Source organism: Sardina pilchardus, chromosome 3 (assembly GCF_963854185.1).
Source record: "Sardina pilchardus chromosome 3, fSarPil1.1, whole genome shotgun sequence".
NCBI lineage: Eukaryota > Metazoa > Chordata > Actinopteri > Clupeiformes > Clupeidae > Sardina > Sardina pilchardus.
In genome coordinates, this window is record NC_084996.1 from 13,991,211 (window position 1) to 14,009,883 (window position 18,673).

Consider the following 18,673-nt stretch of genomic DNA (forward strand, 5'->3'; position numbering starts at 1 on the left):
GAGACATATAGTAGCTGTTGCCATATATCACCTATAGTCCCACAGTAAAATGAATCATACATCTTGCAGAGATACTCCACTAAAACGGTTTATGTTTTTTTTTGTTGTTGTTCATTGCCCTTAGCTTAGCTTAGCTTTTTTTTCACCTAACACTGTACCATACTTCCTTACTGTTCTGTTCTCACTCAGGGCTGGGTTGCCCAGAGGCTCCACGAGGGGAAATGCAGCTGGAACACTCTGGAGAGAACAACAGATGTGTCCAACATAGCTCTACTGACCTCTAGTGTACAGTAGCAGGGAGACAGCAGTCAGAGATGGGCCCGTCTGGCTACAGTTCACCATACAGTTTCAATTAGTGATGTCATGATGTGGGTGGTGTTCAGGGCATGAAATTGGCACCCGCCAACTAGCCAAATGCGGGTAACTTTTGTGATTGGCGGGTGAAACTTTCAACCTACCTGCCACATTGGCGGGTAGCCAATAAAACAACGAAACACTGAAAAACACTGTTAAAACGAGACTCACAACAATGTTTACAGAGATACACTGTAACACCATGTAAGATCGGGTGATTGTCTTGACTGATATGTCTGTCTACACTGATGCCATTCAAAATAGCAGAGAAACGCGAGCGGCACAAAGAAAATAGAAAAGGCTGTCCGACAGTTCTCAAAACGTTGCGTTGCATAGCGCTGCCTGCTCGTGTTGATGGGCTACACTCATGACACTCCAATTGAACAGTGTCAACGGATTTTTATTGCTAACGCAAAGATTAGCTGCAAATATTATGCAGGAACACACGCACGCTTTAGGCTAGTCTTCTAGTTTCTACATGGGTTTAGTGATTAATGATCGGGCAAGTGCAGAAGTAGCCTACTCGAGATTTGAGACATAGCCTCGTTGAGTTTTATCACCCGAAGTTTTGCAGGTTACTCCAGCGATGAGCTGTGCTTATAGGCTATGTATATTCTGCACAAGTGCAAAAAACATTCAATTTTCTGAGTTTTGTTCATTTTTATTTTGGACAAAAAAATTTGGCTGGTAAAAGAACACAGTGGCTGGTGGATTTCAAAATCCACCCGCCACAATGGCTGGTGGCCAAAAAAGTTAACTTCATGCCCTGGTGGTGTTTGTCTGTATGTGATGTTTTCTGTCAAAAGCAACCATAACTCCACAAAGTGAAGCACTCTAGAAACGTTGGTAGCAATAACGTGATCTTTTTTTTTTAATGATCCATCTTAACATCTTTGTAGACCTCACATAGTAATGTAAACAGAGAACATGAGATAACAGTCATATCAGAAAACAATATGAATACAAATTTGATTACTGCTGTAAAGCTCTTTGGACTACCAAAATATTGATCACAATAATTCAATAATTTCATGAATGGCGATGTGGCTAGTCACTTCATTTGGGTCTTCAGGGTTCATTCTCATTCCCCTATTTACCTGCGTCCTCCGTCCTTTGGATCCGATTTTGAGCTCAATATCATGAAGAATGTCTCATTTGTCTAATTGCTGCAGTAATGAGAAGTCCTCCTCATGCATTACACAGTTACTGATGAAGTGGCAGCATAATCTCTTAGAATAAACAGCAAACAGGCTGTTGTGATACAGCCTAAATGTTCTAACTTATAACAGACATGGCTGTATCAACTATGGAAGCCCGTTTCCGCCACTTGGTGGAAAAAAACTGGCATATACTAAGTCATAATTATGAGATGCAAAGTCGTAATTATGAGATAGAAAGTCATAATTATGAGATAAAAAGTCATAATTATGAGATAGAAAGTCGTAATTATGAGATAAAAAGTCGAAATTATGAGATAGAAAGTCATAATTATGAGATAAAAAGTCATAATTATGAGATAGGAAAGTCGAAATTATGAGATAAAAAGTCGAAATTATGAGATAAAAAGTCATAATTATGAGATAGAAAGTCATAATTATGAGATAGAAAGTCATAATTATGAGATAAAAAGTCGAAATTATGAGATAAAAAGTCATAATTATGAGATAAAAAGTCGAAATTATGAGATAAAAAGTCATAATTATGAGATAGAAAGTCATAATTATGAGATAGAAAGTCGAAATTATGAGATAAAAAGTCATAATTATGAGATAAAAAGTCGAAATTATGAGATACTTTCTCATAATTATGAGATGGTAAGTCATAATTATGAGATTATAATAAAGTCGTAATTAAGATTATAAAGTCAAAATTTTGACTTTATTGGTTGGTAGCCTGCCTTGACCTCGCATCACTTCCTTGCCGTTCAAAACTGTTGCCGGCAGTGTTGCGCACGTTCACACTCTTCAGTAGCCGGCCTACCTAAATCTAACAAGTTAGGATTATTAAAACAATATTTGAGATGGGAAAGTTATGGAAGCCCGTTTCCGCCACTTGGTGGAAAAAAACTGGCATATACTAAGTCATAATTATGAGATGCAAAGTCGTAATTATGAGATAGAAAGTCATAATTATGAGATAAAAAGTCATAATTATGAGATAGAAAGTCGTAATTATGAGATAAAAAGTCGAAATTATGAGATAGAAAGTCATAATTATGAGATAAAAAGTCATAATTATGAGATAGGAGAGTCGAAATTATGAGATAAAAAGTCGAAATTATGAGATAAAAAGTCATAATTATGAGATAGAAAGTCATAATTATGAGATAGAAAGTCATAATTATGAGATAAAAAGTCGAAATTATGAGATAAAAAGTCATAATTATGAGATAAAAAGTCGAAATTATGAGATAAAAAGTCATAATTATGAGATAGAAAGTCATAATTATGAGATAGAAAGTCGAAATTATGAGATAAAAAGTCATAATTATGAGATAAAAAGTCGAAATTATGAGATACTTTCTCATAATTATGAGATGGTAAGTCATAATTATGAGATTATAATAAAGTCGTAATTAAGATTATAAAGTCAAAATTTTGACTTTATTGGTTGGTAGCCTGCCTTGACCTCGCATCACTTCCTTGCCGTTCAAAACTGTTGCCGGCAGTGTTGCGCACGTTCACACTCTTCAGTAGCCGGCCTACCTAAATCTATGGAAGCCCGTTTCCGCCACTTGGTGGAAAAAAACTGGCAGATACTAAGTCATAATTATGAGATGCAAAGTCGTAATTATGAGATAGAAAGTCATAATTATGAGATAAAAAGTCATAATTATGAGATGCAAAGTCATAATTATGAGATAAAAAGTCGAAATTATGAGATAGAAAGTCATAATTATGAGATAAAAAGTCATAATTATGAGATAGGAAAGTCATAATTATGAGATAGGAAAGTCGAAATTATGAGATAAAAAGTCATAATTATGAGATAAAAAGTCGAAATTATGAGATAAAAAGTCGAAATTATGAGATAGAAAGTCATAATTATGAGATAAAAAGTCGAAATTATGAGATAAAAAGTCATAATTATGAGATAAAAAGTCATAATTATGAGATAAAAAGTCGAAATTATGAGATACTTTCTCATAATTATGAGATGGTAAGTCATAATTATGAGATTATAATAAAGTCGTAATTAAGATTATAAAGTCAAAATTTTGACTTTATTGGTTGGTAGCCTGCCTTGACCTCGCATCACTTCCTTCCCGTTCAAAACTGTTGCCGGCAGTGTTGCGCACGTTCACACTCTTCAGTAGCCGGCCTACCTAAATCTAACAAGTTAGGATTATTAAAACAATATTTGAGATGGGAAAGTGGTGCTAAATTTCCATAAACTTTATTCAGTGAACGGGTAAAGCCGTCCGTTTGTAAGCAAAATCAAGAAATACGATCTTTTAGTTCTGTTTACCGTTACCTAGCAACCCCAACAACAAGTGAATGAATAATTAGTATTCTTCTTTTCCAGTTCAACAGGGCGTAGTGCAGTGGGTTAATGGTCGGTTTACCATGCCGGAGATGTTCGGTTCGACTCCCAGTAGACCTCTTGCTTTTTGCATGTCAAAGTACGATCGATTACTTCTTTTTTCTTAGATGACTTTACCTCGCGGCAAATAAGAGTTTGTGCTTTTTGAACCTGTCATATATTATAGGTTCAAAAAGCACAAACTCTTATTTGCCGCGAGGCAACGTCATCTAAGAAAAAAGAAGTAATCGATCATACTTTGATATGCAAAAAACAGCAAGTCTACTGGGAGTCGAACCCCACATCTCAGGCATGGTAAACCGGTCATTATCCCACTGCACTACGCCCTATTGTAGTTAAATGGAAGAATACTAATTATTTACTCACTTGTTGTTGGGGTTGCTAGGTAACGGTAAACAGAACTAAAAGATCGTATTTCTTGATTTTGCTTACAAACAGACGGCTTTACCCGTTCACTGAATAAAGTTTATAGAAATTTAGCACCACTTTCCCATCTCAAATATTGTTTTAATAATCCTAACTTGTTAGATTTAGGTAGGCCGGCTACTGAAGAGTGTGAACGTGCGCAACACTGCCGGCAACAGTTTTGAACGGGAAGGAAGTGATGCGAGGTCAAGGCAGGCTACCAACCAATAAAGTCAAAATTTTGACTTTATAATCTTAATTACGACTTTATTATAATCTCATAATTATGACTTACCATCTCATAATTATGAGAAAGTATCTCATAATTTCGACTTTTTATCTCATAATTATGACTTTTTATCTCATAATTATGACTTTTTATCTCATAATTTCGACTTTTTATCTCATAATTGTGACTTTCTATCTCATAATTTCGACTTTTTATCTCATAATTATGACTTTTTATCTCATAATTTCGACTTTTTATCTCATAATTATGACTTTCTATCTCATAATTTCGACTTTCCTATCTCATAATTATGACTTTTTATCTCATAATTATGACTTTCTATCTCATAATTTCGACTTTTTATCTCATAATTATGACTTTGCATCTCATAATTATTACTTTTTATCTCATAATTATGACTTTTTATCTCATAATTATGACTTTCTATCTCATAATTACGACTTTGCATCTCATAATTATGACTTAGTATCTGCCAGTTTTTTTCCACCAAGTGGCGGAAACGGGCTTCCATAGGCTACCAACCAATAAAGTCAAAATTTTGACTTTATAATCTTAATTACGACTTTATTATAATCTCATAATTATGACTTACCATCTCATAATTATGAGAAAGTATCTCATAATTTCGACTTTTTATCTCATAATTATGACTTTTTATCTCATAATTATGACTTTCTATCTCATAATTTCGACTTTTTATCTCATAATTATGACTTTTTATCTCATAATTACGACTTTCTATCTCATAATTTCGACTTTTTATCTCATAATTACGACTTTCTATCTCATAATTTCGACTTTTTATCTCATAATTATGACTTTGCATCTCATAATTTCGACTTTTTATCTCATAATTATGACTTTTTATCTCATAATTATGACTTTTTATCTCATAATTATGACTTTTTAACTCATAATTATGACTTTTTATCTCATAATTTCGACTTTTTATCTCATAATTATGACTTTTTATCTCATAATTTCGACTTTCCTATCTCATAATTATGACTTTTTATCTCATAATTATGACTTTCTATCTCATAATTTCGACTTTTTATCTCATAATTACGACTTTCTATCTCATAATTACGACTTTCTATCTCATAATTATGACTTTTTATCTCATAATTATGACTTTCTATCTCATAATTACGACTTTGCATCTCATAATTATGACTTAGTATCTGCCAGTTTTTTTCCACCAAGTGGCGGAAACGGGCTTCCATAGACATGGCTGCATTGACAGTCAGGAAACATTGTATTGGGGGCCGGGGCCTACCTTGACCACTTTCGATTATGAAACTGTAGCGTCATCCCCTCTTGCTCCCCTCTTAATCTGCCAAATAATGGAAACATTAGTGAATTAATGGTGTTCCAGACTAGTACCTCCCTGAATAGAGATCTAGGTAGAGGTGACCAGGCTATGTATTCTCTACAAAATTCTCTACACATTCAGACATAAAATAGAATAATTCAACAAAGCTGGACTGAATTGATGGATGGAAGCTGTATATGCTTGATCGACTCAAAAGCAGCCCGTTAAGAAGTTTCAACTATTTCAATTAAGCTCTGAATTAATCTAGGCTACTTTATTTCCAAATCTGTGGAGTATTGGCCTTTACATGAGTCTAAAAATAACTTATAAAACACTATGAAAATTCTCTGTTATTGGTCCAGTTAAAGTTTTAAAGTTGACATAGAATGGATGTCTTATGTTAACAAAGAAGGTATGCAACTTTGGTTTATCAAAAGTGTGCTCAGATGCTATTTAACAAGCCCACTGGCCAATAGCTGATCTAAGATCAGATATCTAAGCACCCCTCATGGTTATTTGGCACCTACATGCATAATTATGTGAGCTTTAAGCTGATTGGCAGCCTTGCAGCCAAAGACCATTCACAATAGGCTCCACCAACTTCCTCCTGAATCTCCAAATCGAATAGAGATTAAGTATAACGTGTGGAGGGGAGCAGTGATCAGAAGGATGGTTTGCGTTCTTTCTGCTTTTCTCATGTCTGTCTGTCCTTGATGCCTCCATTCTTGTTGCATTATGTCCTCGTCTCCTTTCATGCTTTAATTAGGAGGTGGGGCTAAGACGTCCCCTGACCCATTCTCAATCTCAACTTGAGCAGCGGTCTGGTGTCAGCCAGACTGGCAGCCTTGGAAACGACTTATCAAATCTTACTAAGACTATAACATGTATACCTTCATCTTTCTTGTGCAATTCTGTAAGATCCAGTTATCGTGACCACAGCCACATGCATTCCGCTGTTGACTAGTACTGTATTTAATAGCACCACATATGGTGTAAGATGGTACTACAAGAGACAACAGCATTAGCTGGTTTGCATACTGAATTTAGTGGTTATATTTGAGTGGGCACTAGGTCAAAACTGCTGTATCTTCACATTCTGTTGATATCTCTTGGACATTTCTCTACATTTGCTAATGTTAAAAAAACACTAAAATTAAGATTATCAGGCAGTTAACCAGAAGCAAAACACCTGCGCAGAGTAGTACAACAGTAAGCACAAATTCAGCTTCACACTTTTTGCAAAACATTACACAGTGAATGTCAAAACGTAAAACACATTTTCACACCTTAGACACAGATAAAGATTGTAAGGTACTTCCTTCTCATTACAAAGCCCTGACTTGCCAATGACCACACTAATGAACCAATTGAATAATCACATCCACCAGGTGTGTAAGCACACATGTGCAAAATTGAAAACGTAACACTCAGGTGTGTTATGCAGTCTTGCCTTGCCAACGAAGACATAACATGCTCCACAACATGCCTCCTCGATCCTCGATGCTAGATCCTCGAGGGGCGTTCCCACTGATCTATAACTACCACTGGATAGACTATCCCATAGAGAGCCGAAGTCCCGCCCCTTCCGATTGCCTCCATGGGACCTATCTTTGGATTTTTTTTCAATGGCAGTCAATGGAGAAATATAAATTATTTTCTGGTCCCGATTGTCTTGTGCCTTGAATTACCCATATGATGTTTGTCAATTTTAATGACAATTTTTCATGTAAAGACATTTGAAAAGTATGTCGTAACTAGTGAATTACAACATTGTGAAAGATCGTGTTTCCAACGACTACAAACACATCAGTCGCGTTAGTGACGTTAGACCAATTCACAGCCACGGGCGCCAGCAACAGGTCTTATTTGAGCTTTCCCCTTGCCGATGAAAATATCATGAGTCAGAGGATTAAACACATCAGATAAGTTGTATTTCATTCATAGACTGTACAAACACTACTGTTAAGTGACTTAGCTGGCAGCAAGATGTAACCGTTAACTAGCATAATAGCTAGCTAACTAGCCAGCCTCTCGTTTGCTAGTTGGTGGCTCAGTTGGTGACGTGCATCGTTTGAGACGAGATGTAGTCCACTGAACGGATTCGCACAAAACTTAGATAACTTTTAAAGTCTAATGAAAAACAGAACTTTATTAATGTGAAAAATTATCTTTTAAATTCCCACACATCATATGTGAAATGCACGGTCCAACTCGAACGGGACCAAAAAATAATTGTTATCTCTCCATTGACTCCCATGCATAAAAAATCGTAAAATAGGTCCCATAGACCGGAAGTAGAAGGGCGTGACTTCGGCTCTCTATAGACCTCTGAAGTTCGCCTACAAAAAAGCTACCATCTTTGCCCATATATGGAGTTACGGTATCTGACGATTTTTCCTATGGGAAATTAACATGGGGATTTGGAATTATCACACCTGTTAAACTCTCGCGGGGATGACAAAATCGGAAATTCAGGTGTTTTGCTGAACACACTTTTGTCCTCTGCCTTCGAGAGGAATATGTGATCTCCGGTACGCGAAGACGCCAGACTTTGATTTTCGCTACCCCAGAGCTAACTTGCAATGCAACTTGCCATTAAGTTAGTTAGCCAGTTAGCTCTGGGGTAGCAAAAATCAAAGTGTGCCGACTTCACGTACCGGAGATCACAGAATGCACAAGAAGGCAGAGGACAAAAGTGTGTTCAGGAAAACGTCTTTATTTAAGACTATATGGTCCCCGCGTGAGTTTAACAGGTGCGATAATTCAAAATCCCCATGTTATTTTCCCATAGGAAAAATCGCCAGATACCGAATCTCAAAGATGGCAGCTTTTTTGTAGGCGAACTTCAGAGGTCTATTGTTTTCGCCCCATCATTCTTTATGTCGATCAGTGAGGATCGAGGCCCGAGGAGCGAGGGAGGATGTACAGTATAAGCCCAAATGAGAGGCATAGCCTGTGATGTGGATGAACTCTTATGGCCTGATCCAGCTAGACGGAGAGATAATTAGAGTATTACATATTGTTGTTACTTGTTTGTATTGTTGCTTTAGTTTTTCTTCAGTGACTGTAAGTGTACAGTACTTTTTATTTGTGTACAGATTTTTATTTTTCTACACTTTACAGTAGTAAGAACTATAATTTTGCCATTTTCTGTTGATTGACTTGTCACTGTAACTGAACATATGGTACAGTGAAAGAAATAAATATTGTCTGCAGCAACAGTTTTGAGCATTGCTTGATGAGGGTTCATCAAAATATTTTTGTCATCTAAATTATCCTATTATTACACTGTGTGCTTAGAAAATGATGGCTTGTGTTTACGGTTTGATACGAAAACACCATTTTTAGAAATGTGTTAAGAATTAATCAAGCTGTGTTCGCTTTTGCAGGAGAACTACAATGTTTTCATAATTTGGTGAAAGGTTTTCTTATGTGTGTAGAGTTTTGCAAAAATAGACAATAATTACAAAAAAATCTACTTAAACAATCAGAGCAAACTGTAGGGAATCTTAAAAATACTAAAATGAATTGTCTCTGCATCAAACTTGGCCCTGCAGCATGGCTCAGATAAACAGTCTGAGTGCATGCCCTGTCCTACCCATCTTGGTAACATTGGGGCTAAAGTGCATGAAGAAAAGTCTGCACTTTAGTTCCACTGTCAACATCCTGTCTGGTTTATCTAAAGACAAAGCACCTTAATGCACCGGAACTCATTGCTGACTGCACATGGGCCTATAGGCCCAAATGAAAAGGCTCACTTACATCATAGGCTAGCTGCTTTTTCCGACCAATCGACAGTGTGGCAAGTCCAGAGATGACCAAGATGGTTGATCTTCGCAGTATCAATTTAGAAAAATAATGCTTCACAGAGGCAACTGTCACTGGTCTGATGAAAAATAGCATAAAGACTGTGTTAACTTCCCCAAAAGTCGCAGTAATACAGCTGTTCTCAATTAGGCGATCAGCATCTTTGGAAATTTCTGCATTGTTTTCATTTTTTGAAATAAGGTCTTTCAAGCATGCAGAGAATGACAACAGGCCTAGTTATTATCTTGGTTACTCTCCACCAGCCAGTTTGCTTGCAAAGGAAAAGGTGGGGGAAATTCGGTCTGGACTGGCTCCATTGAGAAGCCTCTATGTCCACTTGAGAGCTGTGCGCATCAAATCTGTCTGGACGGGCTTAATACAATGATCAACAGATGAGGAACAGTGCCTAATCATTGATTTGTCACCTGAATGCGGTTTGGTTGATTTTGTTTACAATAAGGAGGATATCGCTAGAGAAGCAATGGGGCATCCTATGAAGCGTGTCACATACTGCCTACCCAACCTGCTCGGGAGCAGATTATGCATAAAGTTATAGCTAAACTTGTCTAAAAATACCGCCTACAGACCAATCTGATTGCTGAATGCGACATATGTTATGGGCTTGAAATCCCTGACTGTACCTAAGAGAAATTCACCGATTCTGCTCCTAAATATTCTTTAGGGCTAGCGCCAGTTTCCTGTTCAAGCAAACTTGAATGAAAACCTCCATTTAAAAATGAAGTATGAGAAATCCTGACTATTGCTTTTTGGAAAAACATTTTTCCCCTTTGGGCTTTTAAGAAAATAAGATCACTCCATCAGCAAAAGCCACACAGACCCATCCATTTTATTTTACAGTGCTCAATTTTACACAACACACAGGTTTCTGAAAGTGTCATGCAATGCTAGATTTACCAAGATGGTATACAGTAGATACTAATACAAAACAATATGAAATGGAATTCGTTCCCTTTATATACAGCATCAGAGCACAGAACCAGCCAATTTCTCTCCTTACTTACAGTATGTGGAAAATACATTTCTCTTAGTAGCATTAAAGCAACTTCAACAGTATAAAAAGTATTTTAAAAAATTAATGTGCATAACAAACAGAAAATACGTCTCACTTAAAACATTTTGACCCAGGCTAATATATAGACTAAATGATGCACAGAAATACCTCCACACAGTTATAGATTAGCTCAAAACTAGCAGCCTTACAATAAATCAAAATGGTCCCTTTTCTCAGAGGCAACTAAAAACTGAACAGTAAAAATGATACAGACCATTTAAGGGCATACTCCACCCTAGCATAAAGATGGCTACAGAAATCTTTCACTATGTCCAAATGGTGAGACCGTGAGAGGATAATAGAAATAAGAGAGGACCTTCAGGCTCAAACAGCGTTCGGGGATTCCCGTCATCTCAGAATATCTTGGGTCCGCTGTAGGTGATGGGGAACGCATGCCGACTCTCCTTGATGGCTTTAGCCAGGAGGGCGTAGCAGGCCAGGGCCACGATCTGATAATTATGAGGAGGAGGAGGAGGAGGAGGAAGAGTAGGGAGAATGAAAAGGGGAGGGGATGAGTGAGGGGAGCAGGAGGGTAAAGTTCAACTCTTGTGGCAGTACCCGAAGAAGAAAAAAAAGACAGCCAAGGTCACCAGAATGTTAGAAGGAAACACCCATTACTCAAGGGGATTACGTATATCAAGCAAAGGAGAGTGTACAAGAGGATGGGGTGGGATAATAGTGGAGAGCTCTACACATGTAGCTTGCTCAGAGGTGGGTGTTGGAGCATTAAGCTTCCTCTGCTATGGGCATAGTGACAGGATAGGAAGGGTAGACAGCAACAGATGGAGAACCGTTGAAGATGGAGGTTGTGAGGAGTACATAGGGAGAAACCGACGCCTCTCTGATTGCTTTTCTGAGAAGAGAGCTGCAAACCAATGCAATGATCTGGCAGAGTAAAGAGATGTGGAGAAAATGAAGGAAGGGGGTGAAGGACATTCAGTTGTGCAGGCAGAAATGTAGCAGACATTAGGGACAGTGAGAAATGCACAGGGGAAGGGGTTTGGTTAAACAAGCACCTCCATGCAAACATAGAACTTAAAAATACAGAACTACACAGATAATAGTTAAGACTAAACTATCACAAACTTAGTATTAGTATTAATAAACAGGATTTATATAACATTTCAAGTAACTGACCGGTGGCCTGTTTTGGACACAGTATGACTAAGCTGCCAATGAAAAAGTATACCTTTAATTCTAGCTCAGCCCACAAACCTGGACAACACAATTTCTTACCATGAGGGCTGAGTTGGCCAGGAAGAAGCCCATGATGAGTGGAGCTTTGTCTTGGAAAAGATTCACGATCACCGAGGGGCAGGCCTGCATTTGAAAGGGGTTTTTGAGGTGTAGGGAAGCATTTCAGAGAGTTCAGAGAGTCAGGTTTGGAGAGTTTAAAGGTAGAGGTGGCATGGGGTGAGGGTGGGGTGGGGGGTTAAAGAGGACATAGAATGGATGAATTGAGTATTGCACTGTGTTCTTTGATGTTAAATAGTATATATTCAACTTTGCTTTAAAAAAATAAACTCAACTGCAATTTTACAAGACTAATTAAAACCATACATTTAGGCTGGGTATTGAAATGGTCTGTTTGACTAAATGGCGCCCTCTTTGGCAACCCCAATTGAACTTCAATGGCTTTGCGAGGTCTGACATCACAAGCAAGCAGTTTTGCTGAATCGCCCATTTTTTTGTGTCTATTTCTAAGTTCAAGATTTTCATATGAAGGAAGGCACAACCATGCCTCATGTTCATGATAGCTCTTTGTTTATGCACAACCTCTCATAATTCATGAAAACCAAGAAAAAAATGATTTCCATTCTATGTCACCTTTAAAGAGGAGAGAACTGTGACCATCAGCAAACTAATGTCCTAGAGTTAACTGCAACTGCTACCCTAAAGTGGGAAGATCTTTCAGCCACGTGTGTACTTTGTGTCTGCTTAACGAATAAATGTGAAGGAAAACTTTGAGCTACCGTCCAACCCAATAGTGAGTTTTCTGTGATTAGAACTGTACTTACGGAAGTACTGAGGGCACCCCAGAAACCCTTGTCAGGACAGGTGTCTCGTACGAGCGGCTCAAGTACCCCTCCTATTCCACAGCAATCAAACTAAACACAGGAAAGATGACAAAGTGTGAAGAACACAACACATTGCTGAACACTGAAAGGCAGATCAGATATTTAATTGATTGTCTATGTTAAAGGTGCTCCAAGTGATGGAACACTGTTTCTAAGCTTCAAAATAAACTGTCTGCAACTTGCATATGGACTGAAGTGTCCAGAAAGTTTATTAGGAAGATTCTCCGTTTTTGTTTGTCTGGCACCTTCGTTATTGTGAGTGCGGTGCAACTCCTTCAAAACAGTTTCTAAGCTAAGCTTTTTTGGTCACATACAATTTGTTTGCTGTATGCAACAAAAAACTGTTTTAGCTTAGAGACCACGAAACATTGCTTAGAGCACCTTTAAAGGGATGAATAAATTAAGTTATAGGAAAGTTTCAAGGTTTTGTGCTTGTTCTTGTTCTTTACCACTTTATGGAAAATTCTGAGGGTGGTACCAATGCTTGCATCACGATTGTTGACGAACTGTGCGTAAAGGGAGGCATACACGTTGGCAATATCCTGAGATACCTGGAGACCATGGGACACAGACAGGGAACCGTTAAAGCAGCGTTATGAAAGTTCATGAAAATCGTTTTTTTGCCGTAGTTACACAGCATAAAATGCATGTTAATGATGTGCATAACACCATTATCCCCACTAGCCTCCGTATGAACTCAAGACTGGAGACCCCACAGATATGTTTAAACAGTTTATAAAACATATCAAATAAATCACTGGGATACATCAACCTTAGCCTGGGAACACCCAGACTTTCACAACTGTGAAAACGGGAGTGGGTCTGGAAAAGTTTAACTGACTTACGACTTCCAGCAAGGGCATAACTAGCAGTGAAACTTCAATTGGTACATTATAAACTCTTACCAAATCATTTCAAAGGTTTGGCAATCTTGTAAACAAAGGTTTTAAAACATAGACGGAGCGAGTCTCTACCGAGAAAGCCAACCAGAATGGTGACCCGACAAATCTCATAAGAATCCTTAAACATTACCTTATCAGTGGACATAGCTATTTGGAGATAGTTTTTGCCTGTTGTTAATCCTTCACCTCCACAACAAAAGCACATTCATTGTAGGGATAGGTCACGAGAAGTTTGCCATTTACAATAGCAGAGTAAAATCTAAATATATAGCGACTCTAGAGGAGTACTCTCTAACAAAACTCAGCAGCGCAGGTTATTCTAGGTGTCCCAGTCATCTAGTAATATCACTGATACGTGGGCAGAATTGGCTCTGTGCACTAGCGTAATGAAACTTTCGTTTTGACTAGTATTCGGTAGACCCGTTTCCTGTTTGTGGCCATCACTGTCAACACACAGCAGTGCTCCTTAGAGTTGCCCAAGATTTTAAGAAACTTAAAGACTCACATACATTGTATTTCTTACGTTTGGTAAAACTGCTTACAGGGACTTACAGGGAATAAATCATCTCATTAGGAGAGTATATCCCATACACTTTAGACCTTCATCAGGCGACCACTTTGAATCTTCAGTGTCACAATTTCCACATTAATAAGTGTAATCTCTATTATCAATGAATTAGACTTCTCTTACTAATTTACTTTCATTTAAAATGTATGACATGTATGTAAAATGTATCATAGGTATGATGACAGAGAATCCAGGCACAGGAAAATAAAGGAGATCACCAAATTAAGAGGGAATCCATGAGTGGACTAGAACATGGTCTTTATCATCAACTTTATCAAAGCATATCATGGGAAGAAGTTTCCTGTTCTCCAACCACTCATTTCAATTCCCCCCCCCCCCCCCCCCCACCCACCCCCCACCCCCACCACTGAATTTCTCCCCCTCCCCCATCTCACCTCGTCACTGCGCATGAACACCAGTACTCCAGCTCCAATCTCCACACCTGCCATGATGGCCAACAATATGGCAAACTACAAGAAAACAATTTCAAGAAAACAAGACTAAATAAACAACCAGCAATTAACTTGGTCACATTTATAGACATAAGAGCTACTTTCCCATTTTCACAGAACTTTCCATGTACTTATACATGTGTATCTAAATGGGCAGATTTATCAAAGTGCTAAAAGCCAGAGGCAAATTATTTTGGATGACAAAATCAAAGGGAGTGGGCAGCTTTTCTAGGATTGCCGTTTCAGAAATGTTGTTCTGTTGTGCCGGAGTGCATTCTCTGCCGGAGTGCATTCTCTGTCAAAAGACATCTGCTTTAAATGGCCCCAATGGCATTTATCAGGGTGGTCTGGTGTTGACCTGACACCTGGTCAGATCATGTAGGCACCAGACAATGACCTGTCTGGTTAGAGACGCAAGGCAATCTTCACATGAATACACGCCCTCTCCCTGTAGACTATATTCACACAACTTGCTTTTCATTTAAATCCAAACTGATTGTGTTATGATTAGTGTAGAAGAGCTGCACAGACAGTCATCCCCGTTTTCATTAGTAAAGTTTTAATGTAGACAGCGATATAATTTTACACAGAAACCCACGTTCCTTTCCTGTCTGGACCTTGGCAGTATTATGAGTCTCCACTATTTACTTTTACTTCCATTACTTGCCTGCCGGTGGTCAATGCAAAATGCACTGCGTTTACAATGCAAATGTAGTGTGGCTGTAGCCTTCGTACAAGCCATTCCAATTTTTTAGAGAAATAATAATAGTAACCTTGTGCCTAGTTGAAAACCACTCTCGTGACTAACTTCCCTTTTATCTGTGGTACAAAATTGCCAGATTGCTCTATGGGTAATTCCATAGCAACTCAACACTGAAATCTTGGGTTTGACACCAAGGTCTCAGATTCTTGGCATTTGTTTTTGGTCAGATCTCATTTCATTCTTAAGATATGCCTTTTTCAACATGAAGAGACAATTGCGGCAAAAAAGTATTTCATGTGTCAAAACACTATTTCAATGTTGTCAAGGAAGAATGTTTGAACTGGAATTACCCTTATACTATAGGGCCTCTTTAAAAGAGAAGTTCCTTTGAATGTTTTTTTTTAAAAAACAAATTAAGTTCCGGGTAACGCAAAACAGGCCACTTCGTTTCCAGCACACAGCTGATAGACATGTGCTGATAGAACGATATGTCTCCATGTTATGTTATCACTTTTTTTTCTACTTTTTCACAAATCACCTTTGTTCTGCACCTAGACTTTTGCATCTTTTTACTCATCTTTTTACTCGTCACTCATTTTTCGCCATTAAAGCATTAGGGCAGCCCGTCACAGGTAGGCTATATAAAGAGAAGTGAGAGGCCCCATTGCCTGAGAGTTCTGTCAGGAATGGGTTGGGTGCTCTGATCTAGTCTTATTTTAATGCCGTTGATAAACTCGCTCCAGCAAATGTGTGACTAAACTAAAGTTGTACTTAATCAGTGGTGTCTGTCTGAACCACTGATAAAGTGGGATACTCAAATCAGTATTGATGGCTGCAGAATCGACAAGTGAATGTGATTAGACCATTTTACAGTATTTAGAAGACCACCATGGCTGTATCTATAGCCTACTTTACTATACACCTCTGAGAAGACAAAAATGTTCCAGGCCAGAATCTTTATGAAGTTGTTAGGCTGCATGAATACTTACAATTCCTAAGGACGAGCGGTTCTCGTTGCAAGCTCCATGGAACCCACAAATGGACACGATGAGCATCAGTGAACCCAGTATGATCAACACCACCACAACTGTGTTACAATGGGTTTTAAGAAAGTTATTAAAGGGACATTCAACTCCATTTGTCTCTATCTGGTCAAATTTGATCCAGAAACTATATCTATACATGAGATCCATGCTGAAATATTCTGGAATTTACAGGAAGTTAATCTACCCTGTTATTTTTTTACTGACAGTTAATGGAGCAACGTCATTGACTAGTTGACACACTTACATATGACAAACTGTTGTGTTTTCAACTCAACGTCGAAGAGCCCACGTGTCTCTGAGCTAAGCCTCAGTCCAAGGCCCAAACCAACCATCCCAAGTCCCACAATCTAAAGAGGGAAAGACAGAACAAAGAAATATGGCAACAGTTGACACTTGACATGTAGAAACTCACAAAAAAGAAACGCAAATGTACCGCTTTAATTCTGCTGTCTATGAGGGGAAGCGGTGAAAACGAGACAAACTGATCTTTTTTCCCCCCCATCAAAAGCCATAATGCATGCTCAGCCCGATCGCCTAAATGTCACAACAGGGAACAAAGGCAGTAAATCTGAGATAGAGATCATTTTATATTTCGATAATCACGTGTACTCCTGGTTATGTTTCTGTGTGTGAGAGGCCATTTCATTGGTGTTTTGCTAGTTGTCTGTGTAGGTAGGCCAAACTGCGTAGACTGAACCTCCTGCAGACAGGGTGTGATTCCTGCTGAAAACGAAACTTAGGAAGACAGGATGCATCCCTATCGTAAGCAACGTGTATTCTACCCCAGCCTTTCTGAAATTTCTTTGACCTGAAATAATCAATGATTATCATTAGCCTATGCTTCATAATCACAATTATTGTTATGCAATGTAGTTATACCGTGCACTACACTACTCCGCTCGCGGAAACAGGAATTCTGTTCTCATCGATAGCAACTTATGTCGAAAAAATATGTGTAGCCTACTGTATTATCATAGCCTACTCACCGCAAATAGGGAATTGAAAAGGATGAGAATGCATTTGCACAGTTGTCCACAACCGTCCACTCCCATGGCTGAAGAATTGGTGCTTCGGATGGGGCTAAAAGGGTGATTGTGCGTTTGCCAACCGGAGGCTATGTCGAATCCAAAACTGTAGTCACTGCCACTTCTCGCCTTGATGCTGGTTTCGTTAAATGTGACGGTCACTGTCAACTGATTGGAGTATAGAAAGAAGTGACGTTATTTATTGGGCGTGACTAAGATTGGGAAATAGTGAAGAAACGAAACTAGAGCCTGTTATTTCGCAACCATCGCCATCCAAGTTTTCATTTCTTTGAAATTTGGCTATTTTCGGTGTAGGGTCTAGGCTATGTTTGGGAGCTGTATGTCTGCATCTAGCCATATTTATTGATATTTAGCCTAGAAGAATTAAAATGAGACCTGAATTAAATCTCTCTTATTGAAAGATCTATTCCCAAACCCCATTTAGGAAAAAATAATGAGTGATAGAATAGAGAAGGATTTTTTTGTTTTAGCTCTTCAGCTGAAATGAAAACCTGCCCTTGGCTAAATGACATCTGCCAAAACGCAGCTGTTAATTAGTGATGACTGTGACATACATGATGGAGCGTCCCTGGCCATTGCCCTGGCTGGCCATGTCTTCTTCATAAACATGGAGCAAAAGAATAGTCCTTCAGTCTGGCTATCACCATACTAAGATCAATCTGATTGAACATTGGTTTGAGGAATCTGCGCTTTATTTCGACTGCACAAGAGGCGTGATCAATGGGCATACTTCAAATGACTCCCTACCAGACTTTTAGAATTGGACTCCTCTACTCTGCCCTAAATAGAAGTTGAATTTGAATTGGAGTGACAGGAGGTGGAATTAAATTCATGCCAATTAAAATATGCTTAGATAATCCTTCAACCAATCAGACCAACAATAAGCCAGTTTGTGATTGGACCCAGCAAACGTGGACACGAAGCAGGAGAGATGGATGCACAGGTTTCCAGCCTGAACTGCAGGGCGAAATCCGCTGAATCACGCTGAGTTTACCCAGCCTAATCCTTCACGGCATAATACACATGACTTAGCCACAGAGGTGTAAAAGTCTCCAATCATTTACTAAACCAGCTGATTCTCATTGGCACAACTCCTCAACCAGGTAGCCTATGAGGTGGTGAACTCACCTGT

At 38.5% G+C, this 18,673-nt stretch overlaps 1 protein-coding gene across 2 annotated transcripts; it reads right to left on the bottom strand.

The window, feature by feature from the left end:
• Positions 1-10,501: 10,501 nt before the first annotated feature.
• On the bottom strand, positions 10,502-17,676 carry zgc:65811 (uncharacterized protein LOC393524 homolog). Of its 2 annotated transcripts, none has more exons than XM_062531992.1 (8): positions 17,482-17,676; positions 16,740-16,842; positions 16,439-16,536; positions 14,690-14,764; positions 13,274-13,375; positions 12,765-12,854; positions 11,983-12,066; positions 10,502-11,195 (listed from the first exon to the last, which is right to left on the bottom strand). In XM_062531992.1, exons 1-8 carry the CDS (start codon positions 17,545-17,547, stop codon positions 11,100-11,102), a joined length of 714 nt encoding a protein of 237 aa, XP_062387976.1. In that variant the 5' UTR covers positions 17,548-17,676; the 3' UTR covers positions 10,502-11,099. The 2 variants fall into 2 exon arrangements, with proteins under 2 accessions (XP_062387976.1, XP_062387975.1); XM_062531991.1 differs by having other exon boundaries at positions 10,502-11,631.
• Positions 17,677-18,673: the final 997 nt, after the last annotated feature.

What these genes read in the sequence shown, in the direction of transcription:
- zgc:65811 (XM_062531991.1), bottom strand. Translation starts at nt 17,547, where the DNA reads ATGGGAGTGGACGGTTGTGGACAACTGTGCAAATGCATTCTCATCCTT. An exon ending in ACCGCTCGTCCTTAGGAATT is followed by an intron (nt 14,765 to 16,438) that starts GTAAGTATTCAT and finishes GTTTTCTTGTAG; the next exon opens with TTTGCCATATTGTTGGCCAT. An exon ending in TGTTCATGCGCAGTGACGAG is followed by an intron (nt 13,376 to 14,689) that starts GTGAGATGGGGG and finishes CATGGTCTCCAG; the next exon opens with GTATCTCAGGATATTGCCAA.